The 15139-nt window shown below is 31.4% G+C and overlaps 1 protein-coding gene across 1 annotated transcript in view; it reads left to right on the top strand.

Moving 5' to 3' along the window:
• Positions 1 to 1310: 1310 nt before the first annotated feature.
• Positions 1311 to 15139, top strand: part of LOC132717293 (E3 ubiquitin-protein ligase rnf213-alpha-like) — a gene marked incomplete at both ends in the record, with an annotated part of 29467 nt that continues 15638 nt past the window's right edge. The window contains 11 exons of the mRNA XM_060700725.1: positions 1311 to 1525; positions 1782 to 2047; positions 3910 to 4166; positions 5353 to 5589; positions 10452 to 10695; positions 11405 to 11463; positions 11788 to 12061; positions 12369 to 12473; positions 13383 to 13490; positions 14244 to 14439; positions 14704 to 15012. Coding sequence (XP_060556708.1) covers positions 1311 to 1525; positions 1782 to 2047; positions 3910 to 4166; positions 5353 to 5589; positions 10452 to 10695; positions 11405 to 11463; positions 11788 to 12061; positions 12369 to 12473; positions 13383 to 13490; positions 14244 to 14439; positions 14704 to 15012 — 2270 coding nt within the window. The remainder of the gene's footprint in view (positions 1526 to 1781; positions 2048 to 3909; positions 4167 to 5352; positions 5590 to 10451; positions 10696 to 11404; positions 11464 to 11787; positions 12062 to 12368; positions 12474 to 13382; positions 13491 to 14243; positions 14440 to 14703; positions 15013 to 15139) is intronic.

The raw sequence follows: 15139 nt of genomic DNA, 5'->3' as shown, positions 1-15139 counted from the left end.
ATTGTGGCCAGACATTAAAAGTATAATAAAAGACTGAAGGTTCACATTCTCAAAAAAATAGTTTGAAGGTACATTTTCATGCCAGACTGTAACATTGTCATGCATTAAAAAGGTTTTGAAATAACTTTGCATACATGTCTATCACATAAAAATGATGTGTCACATCCAAAACCTCAAGGTGGTACATGTATGTTTGCTATGAATAGCACTTCATTTCACAAGACCAGTATTAAAGAATCTGTTTCTTTTATTCTCTTTTCTTTTCATAATAATCCTTTCTACAATACTTACAAAACCTTTTCAATGGCATTTGTCACTTTTGTGTGACAACTCTTGTTATTAGCTTGACATTTTTTCGAAAAAAAAAAAACAGCAAAAAACCAACAACAACATACCTATAATTGCTACAGTCATTGAGGGTGTACTACTGCCATTGTCAGCAGCAAACTTGAACCTTGATCATTACTTATTAAGTTGTTGGTCTCTTGTCTTCATTATACTTGGCCATAACAACCCTTGGGACTAGACCAATAGTAGATTAGACTTAAGTTGACCCATACATGTGAACTGTCCCACTTTTAGCGGGAGACTCCCACTTTCTGCAGCGATATTTTCAAAGATTTTTCTTAAAATACAGGGAATTTTCACAAATTAAAGAAATCTCCCTATTTTTGATGTCAGAACTTCCTTATTTGTTTATTGCAAATTCTAAAATCATCCTGTTTTTGAAGGAAAATCTCCCACTTGAACATCGAAAAAAGTTCACATGTATGTTGACCTTCATTTATAAATGACTTTGACCTATTACTTTTATTTTTGAATGGATTGTCATCAAACTTGGACACAACAATCTTGAAGGATATACCTTAAAGGTATTTAGACCTTGACCTTCACTCATAAATGACTTTGACCTTTAAAGTCAAAGTGTTGAAACTTTCTCTTTTTATTTGCTTTAACTGCGTATTACCTTGTTATTAATGATTAGATTGACTTCATATCAAGACACAGCATTCTTTAGAAACTCAAATTGACCTATTAATTAAAGCCGTGATAATAAGATGAGTTATATAAAGGCCATCATGGCCGTATTGTTTTATAGAAGAATACATGATTAACATTAATTTGAGACATGTGGCTTTAAACCACACATTCTTTGTATTTCTTCTATGGATGATTATAGTTGATGCATTGTTTTTATCATGGACTAAGATAGGCAATATATGTCTTTAATTGTTAAAAATATTATTTATACTCACAGATTTATTGAATAGAATTTAAGAATTTATTGTTTTGTTTTTACTTCAATGTAGGAAAATTACAGATCACATGTTCGAGTTTGAATTTGACATGAAAATTGCAACTGAGAAGATAGTATTTGGAAAGAGAATTTCATACAAATATTGCATAGGAAAGCTTGAAAAAACTGGGAAGGACCAATACACATGGGAGCATTATTTGAAAGAGAGTAACACTGGAATGGGCGCTAATAGAACTCTCACTTTGATTGAAAAATGGAATAAGATAGGTAATAGCAAATATGTTAAAAAATGTTGAATTATTTTAAAGTTTGAATGTTTTCATTTTTTCCTTTGAATATTCTTATTCAGTTTTTATTTTATCTCATAATAAAATTTTATAACTTTGAAAATGAATATTGAATTAATTTAATGTTTTACAAGGTGTTAGACATAGAAATCATGATAATTCATGATTTAAATTTGGTATAATGGGAATTTTAGTTGCAATAAATACACAAATAATTTTAATTTGTATACAAACAGATGTCTGGCATCAGTATGATGGAGTTGTGGAAAAAGAACCATCAACATGGGATAGAGTTTCAAGTTTCTTTTCCTCCTGGAGGACTGAGTTGATAAAACATGCAAAAAAAGGTGTTGATTATTTTAGCTCAAATATTCTGCAATCAGAAGATTCCAGTTACTCTGTATCCCTGGAACAACTGGAAATGTTATTTTTAGGCTTTAAAAAAGCCTATTATCACGATGGTAGATGTTGGGACTACAAGGACAATAAATTTAAGGAAGATGTAAGCAAAATTTCATTTGTATATATGGCAAGCATTTGTAGCTCAGATGAGGACTATGTGCTCAGAGTTCAGCTTTTGTGGTCGTCCATTGTCTGTTGTTATCCTTAATTACTTTAAACAACACCTCCTCCTAGACCACTTGATGTATCTTGACCAATCTCTAACCGAAATGATCTTCAGGTGGTCCTGTACAAAAGTTATAAAAATGTTTCCAGTCTGATGCATAGTAGGTCACAGGAGTTAAAAATAGACTTTAAATATGAAATCTCACTATTATAATACATATAACTAGTGATGTTCCGATTGTTGCAAGTCGCCGATTATCACTTACTGTTATGTAAAACGACAATAATCGATTCACAAAAGTTTGTTCCGCGACGTCGTCAAAAATGTTTTAATTATCAAAGGGAATTTAATTCTGAGGGTAATTTTCCTTTAGGAACACCTCGCGGATCGCAAAAAATCACTCAGAGACAATATGGAGTTGAACAGGATCAATAAGTGATGTAAAACAAAAGAAATATAATGTGATGAAAATGGTATTATTTGATATCCATTGAAAAATAAAATCTATTTCGTAAAATTATGACTATATAAGGTTAAAACTGTGTTGAAAAGTGCTAAATGAAGTTCATGTTATTAAATATAATCAAGTGCCTTGGTAAGAAATGTTACTTCCCTATTATTTTTTAACGCGACTTTATTCGAAAGTTATCGATTATGTCCCATCCGACTGAACCGATTATCGATTGGGACAAATTTCATCCGATTTCCATCACTACAAATAACTTAGATATTAGGCATGTGGCCTCACCTTGTGGTCCTCTACAAAGGCTTTATAAATCATGCACCTGGCATCAAAAAAGGCCAAGCCCTAGTGGTCTTAGTTTACATAGGCTTATATAGGAAAATACAAGGGTAAAATGCCCAATACTTTGTGACAAAGTTAATAAATGGTTGCATCCTTAAGATATTAACCATATAATGGGATATTTACTGTGGCATGCATTTTTGTCAAGCCCGCATGGTGGTGAGCTTGTCACTTTTTGTGATAGTTTGGTTTATGTGCATCTGTGTGTGCATCTGTCTGCACTACAGAATAGGGATAGGAGGCTATCTAACTGTATACAAAATAAAAGAGAACGATAGAGTTCATTCCTTAACAATAGAGGAAGGGGTCAATGGGTGTCTTTTAAACAAAAGAAAATTACAATAGAAATGACCCTTTATCTCCATTTGGTTGCTTGTCTGTTTGTGTGTCCATCCAGATTTGTCCGGTCTATATCTTGCTCACTCTTTAAAGGATGGGCTGGTGTGTTGCACACAAAAAACCCAGGTCTGCTGCTTAAAGGTCAAGGTCACACTTGGGGGTCAGCGCAAAACCTGTGTCCAGAGTGTAATGTCTACAAGCGTGGATGGATTTTATATAACTTTGGGTAAATATTCTCCAGAGTGAAAAGTTCAGGTGTCTGAGGAAAAGGTCAAGGTCACACTATTGTTTCAAAGGTCAAAAAACAAAATAAAACAATCATTTGCTAGTTAAACTTCTATTTACATTAAATGGATTTATCTGAAAACATTCATTTCAATGTTCTTCCTGCATTTGCCTTTGGAATGAATAAATTAATGCAGAGTATACAGCTCCCACTTGGCAATGACTCTTTTAATCAAAGTCCATTGACCTAGGAACTTTTTGTGTAGATGCAACTTCATGAGTTGTATGTGCAATTTCAATTTTTTTTTTTTATTAAACTTTTTGTGCATGGTCAGTAACTTAAATTGTAACATTGAAACTTGATATGTTGATGTATAATGATGGTTTCTGCCTGCTTGGTATAAAAGATTTGCCATCTCAATTGCAGATAGGTGGATCCATTCTCGATGTTATACTGGAAACTGCAGGAAGTTTACAAAACACAACTGATATTTCTGCAAATACAAGGGAAAGACAGGTTGCTCTAGCCATCGCTGCTATATTTGCTGCCAAAACGTTGGATTTGCCATTTGTTAATCTGAAGAGCTGGCAAAAAGTCTGTGAACATCTTATTATGAGACCTGATCCAGACAAGAAAACTTGCCTTGAATTGGACATTTTGGAAAAATATTTTCCTGAGAATAGGTAAAAAAGAATGTTTATTGTAAAGATGTGTAAGTCAAGCTCCTTTCGTTGTAATTTAAAATATAAAGTAACATTAATTTTGTTGATCAATATTTTGCCATAATAATTACTGCAAGGATTATCATTGATATTTTAATTCACCAGGTTCTATGATTCATGAAGACATTTTATTATACTAGATTGATCATCTGGCTTTTAATGTCAGGTTGCATAAAAAATATAAGAAATACTTTGATTATTTCATATTTAATTTTGTTTGAATGCGAATTTATTTAAATTATTCTTACAGTATGATTTAGAAAGATAAAAAACTTGAATAATGTTTTTGTGAAAATTAAATTTTACTTTCTAAAGTGTTCTCCCGTAAGAGTGGTCGTTTATTGTGGTTGACCTCTTTATGAGCCATGAAAGCTTTTCATAAACCCAATCTCCTATGCAGTGATCTCCCCTTATCAGTACAGAGATCTCTGCCATTACAAACATTTAAATATCAATATTTTGATATTTTATATTTTTTAACTTTTTAATTTATTTTTCATTATTTTGTGTACTTTTGAATTTTTTTTTATAAGATATAACGTACGTAGCTACGAAACGTTAAAAATAAATCAGAAAGAAAAAATTTTGTTAGATTTTCTATCTAATGGTCGATATTTACATTTTCTATCTAATGGTCGATATTTACGTCATGTGACTTTCATCATCATGTGACGTCTGTGAAGGCAGTGATAACAATTCTGCCAAGGGAGGTAATCACTGTGAGGAGTTTGGCTAGTATCCTCAACAATGTTGAACTGTGTTATTATTATAAGACCCTTCTAAATACTACATTTTCACTATATTGCTGTTCTCTCATATTGACCTTTCTCAAGAATATAAGTAAGAAGTATATTTTGCTTCAACCAGGAAGAAAGATATTTTAAAATTGTTTGACAATGTGACTACCCATTAATGCTGTCAAATATCAAAATAAATGACAAATATAAACCAAAAAGAACAAATTTGGTCACAATTCTCCAATAAGCTTAGTAAAAAGCCTAGTACTACTGGGATTGACCTTCATATTTTTTAAGCTAATAAACACTCCCAGTTTTGTGCATTGAGTGAAAGTTTTATTTCTCCGTGAAACAATTTCTTGCCTCTGATGGTGTTTGAACATAAAAACAAAAACAAAATTCTATTTTAGGCTACAGTTGAAGGAAGCATTCTTGTCTCTTGGCAAGTACATCTCATCCAATTCTAAGAATCCATCTTGGCTGTTTCTGATGCCATGGATTCATTTTCTGTATGAACTGTGTAGTCCATTTGATAAACCAGCTTTTGATGTAAATCACGACAAGAAAGATCCTACCTGGTGGGGCATATCACAGCTAGGGGAGCATTGTGTCAAGTATTTTAGAGGGAAGACAGATCATTGGGAAATGTAAGTCTTTTTATTGAATTTTTTAGATTATTTTAATAAAAAGGGGGCTATCCTCCTCACCTGTGCATGTATGAATATTTTGGTTAAAATTTGGCATGTACCTTCTTGTATAACATCATATCTCAACAACAAGGTCTGTAACTCTAGTAAGGATTTTAACTTATATATAGCCCTTTGGGAACTCTTTTGGTGAAATGTTGCGTGCAACATCAATTTTAAAAAGTACTAAAAGGCATGTCATGCTCCAGAAATGCCTATATTTTCTTTTGCTCATAACCTTTTTATAGACAAAAAACAACAACTTTGGATAAAATATTGTTATGCCCCTGGTAGTCAGTCGGTCTGTCAGTCTTTTACCAATTCCATATCCAGCAAGCTTAACCAAGATGGTTCTACTTGGGTGCTTTTCTGTGGCTGAAATAAACCTTTGAGGAGCTTAAGCAGCTGTTGTTTCCTCAATCCCATAACCTTGCCACACAACCTTTACAGTGACAATGTGACTACATAATCCCCTACACTTAAACAAACAAATAAATCCCATTGGTTGTTTGCTTTGCACTTTCTTCAAGGAATTGCAGTCTGTAAGGTAAGATGAGTATGGAGAGATTCTTGTATTTATTTAATTTAACAAGGAATGTGTGAATCACATGATTTTTCCTTACCATTAATTGTGCAATAGGAAATAATTGTCATACTATTGGTTTACGATGATTCAATTAATTCATGTTTAGATGATAACATGACCTCTAACTTTTGAAATCAAAGCACAGAAGGCGCTGAATTTGTTTGGGCTTCAGAATGTCAGAAAGGTGAAGTTTGTGAGATTATGAACCAATTTGTTTTTGTATAGTGTCTGCAATGCTTTTTCTAGAGTTATAAGGCTAATTGCAACAGTGATATTCAATTCAATGATAATTTTGTCTAAGGTTGCCTTATCTGGGATTGAAACCCCAGATCTCTCACTTCTGAAGCAAGCGTGTAACCATGGACAACGGGGAAGTTATAAGAAATCACCCTTACGGAATTCACTTATAAGTCACTTATAGGCTATTTTATATGTAGATTATACTTCACTTAGTCAATTTACCTATAAGTCAAGTATATGTATTTTAAATGCAAATTAGATGTAAGTGCAGTATATGTCTGGCATTTTGACATATAAGTGAAGTATAAGTTATATATAAGTCACAAATATGTGACATGTAAGTCAAAGATTTGCTCAACTTATAAGTAACATATAAGTGACTTATATGTTACTTATAAGTGACTTATATGTTACATATAAGTGACTTAATATAAGTCACTTATAAGTAACATATAAGTCACATGTAAGTCACATATATGTTGCTTGATGTCAAAAAAGCTAGAATGAAAATAAAAGTTTAGTAATTTAATTTCAAAAATGTTTATTAATTTATATTTTTAGTCATATAAATGAGCAAAATACAAAATTCAGCATACATATCCTTCAGTTCAATCATCTTACATTCACTATAACAAAAACAATATTTATTTCTAGCAGCAAGTTTTTGTAGGTACTGGTTTTCTTGGAATCAAACACTTTATTTATACAATTATTTTGCTGGAAGTCTGTCGGTGAGGAACTCAAAAATTTGTTCAAATGTTTCTGATTATTTAAACTACTATTTCTTTTATTGATGTCTGTTTCAGTCCTCTGATTCTGTTTCCTCGGAGAACTTCATGTGGCTGTGTTCACCTTTAAAGATAAAATTCATAATTAATTAAAAAAGATGTGGAATAAATTGTGTACTATTGTATATGCAGTTATATTTCATATTTTTTATATCATCAAACTATATTAGCTATTTATGCTTATGCATATACAAATATACTAAGTTACACAGTATCTCATTTCAGTTCACAAGTCACCAGTGTTGTTTAAGAATTGCTAAAAGTCTCTTATAAGAATTGATTAACTGCACTATTTGAAACAAAATTTATTATGCTTTTTTCTGGGAAATATTTAGAGCAGTAAGTATAGAGATTAAAAAATATACCTTTTCAGGCTCCATACTGCATATCATTATTCACCTGGCATCTCAAAGTAAGAACTGGTCCCAGTGTCTAGCCTGCAATGTATGTAAAATGTAATATCAGATTTCTCCATTGAAAACAACAATAAAATGATAAATGATTATGATGACCTCTTCTTATTCAGCTCATAAAACTTTTGATTGTACTATTTAGTCCTAATAATTCAAATAATTTGACTATTATATCTAGATTTAACTCAATTACGAGTATTAGTAAATCTAATGTATGAAGCTTAGAAATAAAAACAGCCTTCATCTCTCAAGTTACAAATTTTAGTTTGCTGCCATCTTACTTTGATTGTTTAATATATTATTAAACCTGTATCTGCATAATCTTCTTGTCCAAGGTGATTCTTCTTGTCATTCTTATTTACCATTACTATACTTAAACATCTTAAACAAAACAATATCTCTAAAATTCCTAAAACATCAAGTAGATTCTCTGTGATTTCCACCAGCTTGCTAACCTAAATGTTTTAGACTTACAACTGTGTACCTGGGCAGGTCCAATATTATGTAAAACAGGGTAAATCCAAAAATCAAAGCACTCATCATTTCTATCTTACAATCATTGAATGTGAAAAAAATCAAATAACTAATAGATATGTAAATTTTAAAAATCATTATACATTTTTGAAAAAGAAAATGCAATGCTCTTTTTTACAAATTCAGGATAGGAAATGTTATCTTTCCCCAAAATAATCACATGGAACAGTCTGAGTTGTCAGAAAATTAGTCAAGCACAGATGGTGGCAAAGGCAGGTGGCCAGTTTTATCATACCTCTGATCTATGTGGTGTAAAAAATCAGTGGATGTAGAAAATATATGCAATCATCAGGCATATTGGTTCCTTGATTTTATATAGATTAAAAGGGCAATATAAATGAGTTTATTTCAAGCACTGTTTTTTTTATTGTTTAAATATCTAAAATACACTAGGCCTAAATGTCTTAAAAATAACACTTGTATATTAAAAAAATACACCTCTTTTTCTTGTTAGAATATCTTACTTCAGCAATATTAGGTCTGTAAGAAGTACAGTAGGTAAAAACATATAGATTTCAATGTCTGTTTCAAGTTAGAAAAAAAAACAAGAGTAGAATTATGCCTTGGGTGACTTTTATGTGAAATATTTTTTCCTTGTGAGAAGAAATGACATGGAATTTCATTTCTGTCCATGGTAGCCTAGAAATCACTGATTGAATGCCATTTCTGTCCCAATTCCGCACAGAATCTGTGCCAAAATTTTTTACAGGTAATATACTTAATTGATAATCATTTTTCCTGTATCTTATTTAAAAAAACCCATCTGTGTTCAAAAATTAATAAGCAACATTTAAAAAAAAATCTTAATTGTTTGTGATTAAGGTCTAAGATTTTAGTATTTTAAATTCTGAGTATTTTGATACCCATTGTGTTAAAGCAAAGACTTACAAATCAACTTCAATAAATTTTATCAATTTTTCTCATGTTTTTGTACTTAGTAATTTTTTCAGCTTTGCTCAGTAATGAAAGGTCTTGCAAAAGTTCTAAGTTTTCACTTATATCTAACATAGAAACTGGTTACTTCAAACTTCACCAGTATAAGACATATATGTGACTTACATGTTGGAGAAAAATGGCCAAAAGTGACTTATATGTAGCATATACCTATAACTGACTTAGACAGGTTTTTAGGTGATTTATAAGTGACTTATATGTAACTTATAGTTCTCTTATAGGTCAAGTATAAGTTGCATATAAGAAACATATAAGTCACTTAAAGTCATTTTGGTAAGGGCAGTCTGAAGCAAACTATATTATTCTAAATTAAGGTTTGAAATCATTATTAATTTTGAGATATTTTGTTCACAGTAAACCTGTTGTTTGACACTGATGTAAATAATCATGTCCCTGTCCTAGAGTCAACATCCTTTCTTTATTTTTCAGAAAATCTAAATAACAAATGTTCATTTAGGCGATCACAATAATCTGAAGCTTTACAGAAATAGCCAAGCAATTTTCATTGATTAAAATTATATTCATCCGCATAACAAAATTATTTGAACATATTACCGGTAATTTGCGGAAATGTTAAAGAATTACACAATATTAGAAATCTTCGATCAATCAGAAACTTTTTTTTCTACCCTCTGGGGTTTAAATATTAATGCACCTTTCATTTGACAATCTACGCAGTGATCTCCCCTTAATTTTTCGTCGTTAGTATACTTATAAAGGGAAGTAACCTCTTTGAGGAATTTGTGATGGACTACTTTCGGATTTTACAAATAAGCATATCAGGATCTGAAATTTCACTACCATTATTTGTTTGGTCTGACAACACAAACAAATAAAAATCATGGAAGTACTGATCATGATTTACATGTAGGTTGCTGATTATTGAATTTTATGAATCCAAAGGGGCAAGTGTCCTTAAATCTAGATTTCATTTTACATGTCTAATCAACTTGCAGAAATGCAATACAATCAGTATAATCTTTACCTCTATTTTTAGCTTGACTATTCAATAGAGAGCAACTATGCTCACCCAGTCAGTTGGGATTGGTGTCAGCATCACACTTAAAGTTTTTGCAAGTTGGTATCTCCAAAAAGTCTGAGGGAATGAGTTGAATGTTTATACTCTCACTAGAGAGGATAATAGGATTTCACTTTTTAAGGCAAATATAACTATTATATAGAATTTGACATAATTATGACCTTTGATCATAGAAAATTCTAATTATCCGGGCCCATGTTTTACTAACAAACACCAATAATAGTAGAGCATACTAACCTACTAACAGCTCTTGTTATGTATCATTTCAGACCAATAGAAAAGACCCTGGATGTCTTGGAACCAATGTTTGAAATGGACTATTTGTTACCACGATCATTTGTCACTGCAGTTAGACTGAGAGAACTTGATTCAGTAATAGCTTTAGGCAAAATACCGACAGAAATTATCCTAGCAAACTTGTTCTTTCACATAAAAGACACAAGGCCAAGTTGGAAAATACATGATTACATCTACAGAACATACAGCTTTGGAGACATCACTTCTGATGAAAGAGTAAGCTGCTTTTTTTTTGCATGTGTAGAAGAACTAGTTTAGAATAAGTACTTTTGAACTATTCAATAACTTTATGGGAACCATAATTACCAATAGGAGATGCGCATATTGTTGCCTTGGTCCTGTAAGACCCTTAATCACAGAGTTATTGCCCTTGATTAGTTATGCAGTATGCATTTAGAGCAATAATAGTTTTTGTGCTATTTCTCTGCAGGAATTCAACAAAACTTTATGGGAACTATCAATACAAGACGAGGTGCACATATCATCACCTTGTTCCAATCAGACCCTTTAACACAGACTTATGGCCCTTGATTAGTTATGTAGTATATAGAGCAATATTGCTATTTCTTTGCAACTGCTGGATTTATTTCAACAAAACTTTATGGGAAAGGCAATTTGCATCTCATTGGCATGTCCAGATAATACTATTTAACACAGAGTTATGGCCTTTGTTTTTGCCTTAATTTTTTATTATGACTAAAGAATATTACTGTTTATGCCATGATAAATATATATATATAAAGTATTTTGTCTCCAGTTGTTGTGTAAGTAATTACCAGTAATCACCAGGGGATATAAACAAATTTGCTTGTTATTGTTAACATTGATGAATTTAGACTTTGTTGATTTGATTTTTCAAAAATCAATAATCCATAAGGGGGATCAGGAGACAAGATTGATAAAAGATTTTTTTTTCATATTTCAGCTTGTAGAGAAAAGTATGAAGACTCTTTTAGAGCACCTTGAAAAGTCACCAAAGCAAAGGTATAAAGTTTGTTTACTTCCTTTTCTTTATGATATAGTAAAGTGCAAAGAAATTAGCTTATATGATATTGTTCATCATTTTCCACATTTTCTTTAAACAACATCTGGCCCAAAAAGTGAATTATTTAATCAAATTTCACAGGAATGAATTATTTTGGTAGTCCTGTACCAAATTAAGTCATGCCTCTGAGTTCAAATTAGCCCCAACCTGAGGGTTTCTTATTTAACATGGTCTTAAAATTTTTATTCACTTATACCGGCAGGTAAGTCCTGCCAAACACTTTGGCAGAAATATGCCCCCAGTTCTGTTTTGCTGTTTTTCAGTGACAAATTAAATATTCATCAAGAGAAGATGCAGACATTCTTTTCATCACAAGTTTTCCTGGAGTGCACAAAAACAAATCGTGTTAATCCATTTTCAAGTTCTATTGGGATTATGTTGCACTGTTTGTCATCCTATGAAGAAAGAGAAGATAAGAAAACAATAAGCCAGAAAAAATATGCTTTAGGGATAATGCAACCATGTGTCCCTGAAGTCTTTAAATGGATGGAAAACTGGAATTGGAACTGGATGCAATACATGGAAGACATTCTCAAGGTCAATGGATAAGTAAACTATTTAGATTATATAGATCAAATCCTTACATTTAAATCTGATTATACTTTCTTTGATAGATTTGTAGCTAAAACTGAACAACTTCAAATAAAGTAGTTAAATTTATTGACATTTAAATAGTAAGATCAAGCCGGAAGTAAACCGTCAAATAATTTCATCATGAATTACACTTTGCATGTTAATAAGGTTTGAATACAAGCATGTAGGATGCTGAACCTTCTGAAGTATTGTATGAAAGTCTGTAAATTTTCGTCAAATAAAATTTAAACCATTCATATCTTAAATTCAGTATTGGAGTATGGCATATGCACCAGACAGCATCAAATCTCAATCATTATGTGAGGAATGGAACAAACAAATTACCAAAGCCCTTTGGGATAAACTACAAACAAAGGTAAGAGTTCAACATGGTTCAACTTTCACTATGAAAAAAAAAGTTTTCCAAACAAATTATAGGTTAGAAATTTGAAGAACTTTGTTTGCCATTGACAATATTAGGGATGTGTTTTGAATCTAATTGCTTGAAAAGTCCAGCTATTTTCTTAGCAAAATTCATAGGTCAATTAAAATAATGACATTTTTTCTTTGCAAACTTTTATGTTAAATGGAAAGCCTTTTTTTTATTCTCTATGTCATATTTTATCATTCTTACTTTTGTTAGTCATTTGAAGTTTAAAAGATGTACAATGTGTTTGTAAGGATGTACTTACTATTAATTATGCTAATTTAAGAAAAAAGATACTCAAACCATTATACTGTTAAATAATCGTCGTATACTTTAACTGTAATCTGATTTACGGTGAACTTCTATCAATCTCATTAAAGTTAAGATACCACCGGGGTATATTTTTCACACGTCATTTCACGCTGATAAAAAAATGCATACCTTTCTATTGTTGCGCATTATATTTGTTTGCATGCAAAAAGTATAATTATTTGTAATTACAATACAGTTTTGCGGTGACTGCCATAAACAAATGCGAATGTGTACATGCAAATAAAATAGGTAAAGTGACCAAGACTTTGATAAGACGAGTTGCAGAATTTAAAGCACGTTTTTGTCCAAAGGATGTGCCGCAGAAATAAAGTCAGCAGAAATAAAAATATGCCAAAATTTAGAAAATTTGGAGCCGGCAGAAAAAAACACCTATACGGTATACAAAAATGTCTTCTGGTGTCCTTGCCCATTCAGTATGACTTGTTAGTATGGATGAGTCTTAATATTTAACAACAAATTAAAAATCAGCACAAACTTTTATATTACATGTTATGTAATTCCTGGATGAATTTTATATATTTACAGGTGTGTCATGAAAGTTATAGTATGACCAATTTTATCCAGTTGTATTGTCAGAAAATTGACACATTCAACCCTGCAATGCAAGACTGTTTGACTAAAGCTGCTTTCAAGGTTAGTGAACAATTAGTCTCATCTTGCCTTATATAAATTTCTTTTCTTAAAATCATGTTCCTTATAATATTTTAAAAAATGTTCAAGATATAGAGGATATTTAATGCGTGTTAGTTAAATACTGAATTTATTGAACAAGTCGAATAAAATTATTTTATGCGAGTCCCTGGCGAGCATAATATAATTTTATTCAAAGAGTTCAATAAATTCAGTAATGAACTTACATGAATTTAATATTCTATTTATCATATACTTAAAATAAAGAACGTTTGAAGTGAAGAGAACCATATTCCATTGATGCATCTATAGTATATAACACATTAAGCGCATTGTGACGCTATTTTTATATAACACAAATAATATATGCACAGCTGTGCAATACCATTTTTACGGAGTCGCAAAAGCACGGGCATGTGATAAACCAGTGTAAAATCTGATATGTCAGATAAAAGTCATATAACAAGTCTTTAGAAAATGTTAAATGGACCTCTGGTTGAGCAACATTTAAGTATGCTTGCTTATCATGATTTGAAGCAGTTGTAAGACAAAGGGAACTTTTCTGGAAGCTAAATTGTTGGAATAATGACCCTTTTTAACTTAAGATATTTATAAAAATTGGTTATTGATGGTCATTGCCATTTAAACTGCATGTGGTGCTTTTGTTTGATTTATCAGATATTTGAAGTAGTGCTCGCATGTATCAATGCTTTATCTTTAGCTTATAATACGTGTTTGTTTACATTTCAATTTTAGGCAATTGAAAAAGGTTATGCAGTAGATTATGGTAGATTCAATGATGCAGAAATTCGCCGATTTGGAGATCTTATATCTGATCTCTTCCTGAAAGAATGGAATAAGAGTGTCAAGGATAATAGTAGGGATACTCAGCAAGAGATACTTCAACATTTTCTGAAATGGCCACCATTCACACAGTTTGTGAAAATATATTGTGAGCAACTTATATTTTAATTATACTAAAGTCAGTATTAGCTTTAAAATGTGGTAGTAGATATGTTAGATTTCTAGGGAAGATATCTCTTTGTAATATCGCGGCTTGTAAAACACTTCATAGCTTTTGATGTTTATTGTTAGTTTTGTGTCTTTGTTACCTTTGTCATCAGAGCTGTATTGAAGAAAATGTAATTTTATTTCTTTTAAAGGTAGATAAATGTATCATTTTTGCCTACATGTATTTCTTTTGTCTATATCTTAGCTCGAGATCAAGAAAAGATGAAACTTTTATCTTGTGATTGTGCTGAGAGACTTGTGCAAGCTGTGTCTGTAATACAGAGCTGTGTGGCATCCCTTCTACAGGGAGATATTACCGTTGGTAACCTTGAAGATATACAAACAAAAGACCTGAATTTTCCTGAGATCTCAGACTTGGTAAAGCTCAATGAACAACATACAAAAGACTTTATAAAGAAGGCAATAGAGGTCAGGAAAATGGAAATGGAGGCATTTAGTAGACAGTCTGGGCTGATGACATCTCTGACTTCACTTTGTCAGTATATCAGAAATGGTAAAAATATATTCTCCACCCTTTTGTGAAGTTGATTAGATTAAAATTCTGAATAGCTGTCTTGGTTATATTGAGCTTGTCTTAAATTTAATTTTATTTTCATTGATTACTTTTGACTTGTGTTAAA

This window comes from Ruditapes philippinarum, unplaced genomic scaffold (genome assembly GCF_026571515.1).
Source record: "Ruditapes philippinarum isolate M1 unplaced genomic scaffold, ASM2657151v2 ctg10833_1_1_1_1, whole genome shotgun sequence".
Classification (NCBI taxonomy): Eukaryota; Metazoa; Mollusca; class Bivalvia; order Venerida; family Veneridae; genus Ruditapes; species Ruditapes philippinarum.
Note: the sequence above shows the minus strand (reverse complement) of the source record. Positions and strands in the feature narration are given on the sequence as shown.